This window comes from Lactuca saligna, chromosome 2, assembly GCF_052625555.1.
Source record: "Lactuca saligna cultivar CGN05327 chromosome 2, ASM5262555v1, whole genome shotgun sequence".
Classification (NCBI taxonomy): Eukaryota; Viridiplantae; Streptophyta; class Magnoliopsida; order Asterales; family Asteraceae; genus Lactuca; species Lactuca saligna.
The window spans coordinates 158413026-158419873 of NC_136418.1; the positions used below are offsets into that span (position 1 = coordinate 158413026).

Sequence of the window (6848 nt, forward strand, 5' to 3'; positions counted from 1 at the left end):
GTAACGTCCATAAAATTTATGACGAATTTAAGCTTTTAAAACATTTTAAATACTCAAAGTTTTTACAAAAAGGTTTCCAAAATAGTTTATATCAGAGTATCCCAGAAATCCAAATCAAAATACGAGGAAGTGTACGGTCACGCTTTCGTCTTCCCATGATCATCAGAAGTACCTTAAACAAAATCAACAACTGTAACCCAAAGCTTAGTGAGTTTCCTCCAAAATACCAACGTCATACAATCATAATCATATCATATGAACAAACCGAACAGCCATGCATCTCGAGTCTACAGTGTAACTGGTCCGCCCTCACCAGGCCTTCAGTCCTCCTGGTCCACTCTCTGAGTCTACAGTCTGAGTGGATCGTCCACGTCGGGCCTTCAGTCTATCTGTCCCACTCTCCAAGCCTCGACACGTATGGACCGCCCTCTCGGGTCCTTCAGCCTATCCGGACCGCTCGTCGGGCCTTCGGCCTGACTATGTTCCCTTCAGGGTCTACATTCTATTCGGTCCGCCCTGGGTATGTTGGCCTACAGCACAAAGCAAGACACGCCTTAACCCAACCCCAATCAAACAACCATGTGCACATATAACACATAATCACATAACAATCCATAAACAAACAAACCGATCTAGCAGATCATATAGCATAACAACATCCTAACGAGGATACCGACCTAACCGGTAGCTAATATAGTATCATCCTAAATACCAGGATACCGACCTAAACCAGGTCACTAAACATAATATTGTCTTAATTACCAGGACGCCCATCTAATAGATCAATAAGCATATCAAACAAATATCAGTATAAAATCCGAGAAAGGGCCAGCCTTGGTGCCTTAGACCCTGTTGATATAGTGAGGATAACTCACCTCGCAATGCCGACCTGAACTGAAGTATCAACTCCCGAATCACTATCTCACTGGAAAATCCCGAACTATCACATGATAAATACCGAGTCATTACACAACATAACAACCTTGGCTAAGGTTCCACTCAATCCATCATGCCTATTTTCTTTTATTAGGGTAAGGCCAATTCCAAGTCCATAACCTTGAAAGTCTTTATGGAAGGTCCATTATTGGCCTAATTTACTAAATTGGGCCTAACTTCATTATTAGGCTTAACCCTATGATCCACTATCACCAAAACTGGTCCAAAACTTATCTACTTAGAAAGTCTAGCAAGGCGCAAACCCTACTAGCCCAAAAAGTAGCCCAAATGCAAAACCCAAAACACCAAAGTCCATAGAAGGTGTATGTTGGGCGTACCCCAAGGCTACGTGGGGTGTACACGGGTCTCGTATTGACTAGAAAGCGGGGTCATTGACTTAGTATATTGGGCGTACAAAACCTTGCGATGGGCGTACACATGGTTTCACCAAAACCCTAATAAGTGCTTAATAACTTAAACACTTAAGCCCAAACTCCAGATCCAGTGACCAAATGTGCCTAGGACTCATAAAGTCTCAAACTTTATCACTTTGGACGTCCAGAAATCTCTTAATCCATTAAGACCCTTCTACTACATGCATGGGACATCTTAAGCCATTAGAACCTCATTTTTATCACTTAAGACCTCTTTACGGTCCAAAAAGGACAACTTATCTCGTCCAAAATGCATCATGCACCATATTAGGGTTTTTGGGACAAGAAATGGTTCCATAATGCTAGAAAGGCTAGATCTATGACCTACAAGTATAAAGTTTGAAGCTTTTTATATTTTGGAGGTTCTAGGGCACAACACAACTTCAGATCTACGAACCAATCTACTTCTTCAACTATTTGTTGCAATGGCTTCACCTTCAAGAGCTCAAAATACCCACCAACTCACTCTCGCACATAAGAACTAGGGTTTGGGGACGTTTCTGGAAGATGGAGGCTGAGAAGGTGGAGAGAAAATGAGTCATATGGATGTTTATATAGCCCCTAACCTGAGATATTAGGTTTTCCTTCTGTCACGAGTACGCCCAACGTACACAAGTGTACCTCAAACGTACCCTTATGTACGCGCATCGTACTCCTCCTGGTCCCAAAATTACAATTTAGCCCTTAGGCTCTTCATGGCTTTACCCTTCCATCCCAAGGGACTACAAATGACAAAACTTGGGATGTTACAACAGGGGTGTGTTTATATTAGTCTCTAATAGAAATTAAATGTTGGTATCCTAACTATGCCTATGTGGTTTTAGTTTGCCGATGTTGTGATATGAAAATTAGTATGATGCATAGATATGCATTTGACAAATAATAAGTACATGACATTATTTACTTAGTCGATATTAATGGATATAAATATCACTTTGTGCATTTGGATTGAAGCAGAGCAGTAGATGTGTGTGGTGATAAACAAAAATAAGTTTCGTAGTATTTATTTGATGTTTTGGTTTTGATAGAAAAGAACCCAAAAAAAAAAAAAAACAACATTAATATATATCGAAAAATGAAAACGTTGTATTTTGAATAATATGTAATATTATAGTAAAATATGAAAGGTGTTACGATATAAATATCAATAACATATATTAATTTTAATATTTATTTGTCAAAATTTTAAATACATAATTTTACGTTGCGCAACGAGCGACTATTCGTCTAGTTTCCTACAAATGCAACCAAAATGCATTAAATCAAAAATATGAACTTACTCGAGCTAGACCAACCATCTAAATCGCATTCTTATTGACCCAATGGCCAAGAAATAAACACTTTCGTCCAACTTTTCATGTACATCATATTTTCCTGATACACCCTCATGCTAAAAATAAGTGTTATTTCAATATGTATATTCTAACTTCTTGGGCCTCTCTATTTATAACAAAACAAAAATATGAACAACGTTAGTTATAATTCCATACTTTCTTGATTCCAGCTTCTCGGGCCTCTCTATCTGTAACAATTTGGTAGAATTACTAATGAGAAGAATATTCACCCTTTCCCCATGTGTGTATTTTTTCATAAACTATATTCCCTTTTAAACTAAATTTTATTAAAACAACTTGATCTTTTATAGATTATTCTGTCATATAACAGCACCCAAATAAATTCTTAAATCCCATAACATTAATCAAATGAAGCAAGCGACTAAGATACAACATTTGAACGGTTAAAAAAACTCTTCGTTTTCAAACAATTAAAAAACTATAATCATTCGACACCAAATAGTTCAAGTTTATCAAACACCCCTTAATTTATTTGTATGTCTTCATTAAATTGTTGCTTACTTTTTTGTTCGTGTTTGACTGTTTGTTGCCTTTTGTCCACAATATAAAAGGCCGAAAAAGTCGGACCATTTTCATTTGGTAAGTAAAGGCTAGCAAGGAAGAAAGCCTAATACGAAAGCCCAAAATAGTTTGTTTCAATGCCCAAATTCCCAAACTGACGTCTTTACGAATTCAGAGAATTCTTCTCCGTCAAGCTGGGCGACGACGAAGAGTCGAAGACAGGAGGGATCAGTCCGAACACCGATCTATTGCTGTTAGTTGATAAAAGCTGAAAATTAGCTTTCAGAAGGTAAGATCTTTATTCCTTTTTCCGCTTAGTAATCGATGAGATTTGCTGCTAATGTGACGAACCCTATTAGGAAATATCGCGCTCCGGCTTCCTGTTTCTGGTTTATTTTTGTGTTTTTTTCAAGTAATTGACTTGATTGTTTGGAGTTTATGCATTATTTAAGGAGAAGCGAAGGAACTATTGTGTTATTAATGGTGCCCATAACCTGTTTGTTAAATTGCCTAAGTGCGTTTCGCTTCCAATTTTTATTTATGTTGGTTCGAGAAGCAAGGAGCTCTTTCGTTCATGCTTTCATTAAGGGCTCATTTAGCACAGATGCAAGATAGACGTTAAGCAGGCATCACTACCATCATATCATCATATGTACAGTTTGCCAATACACATTGCTAGATTAACTGTGACTTTTAGGGACAAAAACTCAACTAGCGTGACTGAAGTAACAATGCGACTGATCATTCTAGGGCTTTGCTCATATATACATTTTCCTTCTATCTCGTACATATCAATACATTGTAATCAAAATTAGATCCCTGTAAATGTAATCACACATTTATGCTGTAGATTTTTAGGGTTTTGACCATCTTTCTAAAGTAATGCATTTTTTTTTGTAGTTTTCTTGGGTTTGCGCTGTTTTTCTTTGGTTAAGATAACAAAAGAATGAGTATAGAGAAGGAAGAAGTGGTAGTTTTACCTAGACCAAAAGTATCCTGCACTACCTCCTTTGATAATCTCTGGTTCTGCTATTGTAAGTCCTTGCTCTCAGTTTCTTATATGCACATGAATTCAAGATTTATGATACCCTCTAATTGAATTCTAAGTTTCTCATTTAGAAAAAAAAAAGTATATATATAACATTTAATATGCAAACTGAAACTTTTTATGATCATGGCAGCTCCAGTACATCAATTGCAACAATATTATAGACTTGGATCCCTTGATAATTGTTCTGGGAAGTGGAATGCTATGATTGATTGCTTAAAACTGAAAACAAAAAGGTCTCATGAAGTTCAGGTACTTCCATCTCCTTATTATAAACAATGTATTGTTACATATTATCTCATGTTATGTTATATTGACATAATCAAATCTTGATTGTTTTCTTCATTTTCATGTAAGTAACATTAAAGTGGCGTATCATGTATGTTGTACATTATTTTAACATACATGATACATGCTATTATCTATCTCTTGAGTCATGGGTAGAAAGCATAGATATAGAATTATAGATTATATTCCACTTGCGTAAGTGGTTTTGCTTTTCTTTTGGCTAAAGCGTCTTTGATATGGAAAGGAAAGAGGACACCAACTTTTCAACAAATCATCATATCCATCTTTTGAATTCCTGTTTAGGAGCTTTTCAAGGAGCCTTTCTAGCTCTTTAGTCTTTTTGTTCTTTACAAAAAGTGAAGACTCAATTAAGAGAACTAACAAGATTCAAGTAATGAATACAGGAAATTCTTGACACCCGTGAGAAAGAAAAGACCCACATTTGGTCTTTTAGGACGCCAGAAGAAGCGGCATCTCATTGGAATGAATTGTTTGGACATGTAAATGATGCGGAATGAGAGGTTTATTAAGAGGGGTGTTGTAGTAATTTTCCTCAAAAAATGACAAAATATAGATAAGAAGAAACTTTAATGATGAAAGCGGATGTTTGATTTATGAGATTTGTTTTGTTAATTAATTGGTAATTCGAACAATAATTACGGGGATCCATTCCCACAAAAAGTGGTAAATTTGGGAAACGTTATACTCAAGTGGGCCTATGTGTTCTAGACTTTGGGTACAAAGCGATGAAAATGATTGGACAATGATAATAGTCATTAAATGGATTTCTTGTTGAACTCGATTTAAATTAATATTGTTTAATTATCCAAAGGCAAAAAATTTAAACGTTATGATTCTTTTTGTTTATTTGTTTGTCGGTTGAAGGTGACAAATGACAACGGGAGGGGGTAGAGTTAATAGAGCATTGAAGTGTCATTGGCCATTGGTTTTGAGTATATCATCAATTATGATTTTTTCCCACCGACGATGTATGTTGAATCAACTTTCAATTTTCAAGTATCTCTATCAAATATCATCACATCATCATATGACAAGTATCCTAAATTGATCTTTAGACAAAATGTCATTTTTGCTTGATGTTTTTAAGGATTGTTAGTTGTGACGTGTAAGTAAATAAGAAATTAAAGATGATAAAGCAAAAGTAAGGTATTAGGTAAACCAAAAGCAATGGAAAGGGGTGTGGTGGCTATATTTAGTAAGAATTGGTAGGGCTAAAATGGACAAATAAAGTAATACTCTAACGACTCAAAGTCAAAGACCAAAATTAAGAAGTTTTGTTTTGAATTTTGAACATGGATTTAGGTTTTTATAATTGTGGCTAAAGATCAAGATTAAGAAAATTGGTTTTGATTTTTGAACGTGGATTTAGGTCTTAATAATTGTGGCTTAATTCGTGGAACTTGCTTACCCATTTGATTGATTGATTATGTAGAAAATAACATTCAACCATAAAATCAGGATTTTGATTTTTATTTGATGAAGATATGATATGGAGTTTGTTTATAATTAGTAATTACTAATTACATTAAAAGGAATGGTAAATTGGTATATTAGTATTTGCATGTTGTGGCACCCTTTCCGTCTTTCGACTGTTTGTACGTTGAATGGTCTTTATCAAGCTTTCTTCAGCAGCTATTTAAAGCCTCTCCTACTACTAGTTGAATATTTGTATATTATTATGCCTCTACTCTTTTTCCTTTTTTTTTTTTTTTCTTTTAAATCATAGATTAGAAAACTCATCTTGGAACTAAAAACCAAAAAAGTGGGTCACCTAAAAGAAGGCAATTATTATGTAATGGTTAATAATTTGTAAATGTAACAAAATGTTTTTATGTATATACTTTTTACACCATTTATCACTACGGTTAAAGTTATACAATCCGTTCAAAAAGCCATTAGTTTCATCGATAATAGCATCTTAAAGGCCAATTTCACCGAGTCTATGTGGATATTATGTGGAAATGGTTATTGAATTGTAACGGTAAATAATGTTCATATAACTTTTTTTTTTACATTATTAACCATTGTCCATTGAAATTATCAAATACTTTTAAAAAACACTACATGTTTCATGTAGTGATGAACAATCATTTATGATGTGAAATTGGTTTGAAAAGATTCAAACCGATTTAGGAACTAGTCCGGTTTAAAGCCGAGTTCACGGTTATACCAGTTTGAAGATTTTACTATTGAAACTGACTTTCAAATCTATAAAAATTGATTTTCATATAGTAAAAAATTTTGTTTTCATTCATTATTTCTTCA

General features: G+C 34.7%; 1 protein-coding gene across 1 annotated transcript; it reads left to right on the forward strand.

The window, feature by feature from the left end:
- Positions 1-3321: 3321 nt before the first annotated feature.
- LOC145032359 (uncharacterized) lies at positions 3322-5199 on the forward strand. The gene is made up of 4 exons (XM_078981140.1): positions 3322-3515; positions 4127-4260; positions 4408-4526; positions 4967-5199. Exons 2-4 carry the CDS (start codon positions 4173-4175, stop codon positions 5078-5080), a joined length of 321 nt encoding a protein of 106 aa, XP_078837266.1. The 5' UTR covers positions 3322-3515; positions 4127-4172; the 3' UTR covers positions 5081-5199.
- The last annotated feature ends 1649 nt before the right edge of the window (positions 5200-6848 follow it).

Excerpts from the sequence above, each read along its gene's own strand:
- LOC145032359 (XM_078981140.1), top strand. The coding sequence starts at position 4,173 with ATGAGTATAGAGAAGGAAGAAGTGGTAGTTTTACCTAGACCAAAAGTA. Across the intron at positions 4,261-4,407 it reads TAATCTCTGGTTCTGCTATT|CTCCAGTACATCAATTGCAA; the intron begins GTAAGTCCTTGC and ends TGATCATGGCAG. Across the intron at positions 4,527-4,966 it reads AAAGGTCTCATGAAGTTCAG|GAAATTCTTGACACCCGTGA; the intron begins GTACTTCCATCT and ends TAATGAATACAG.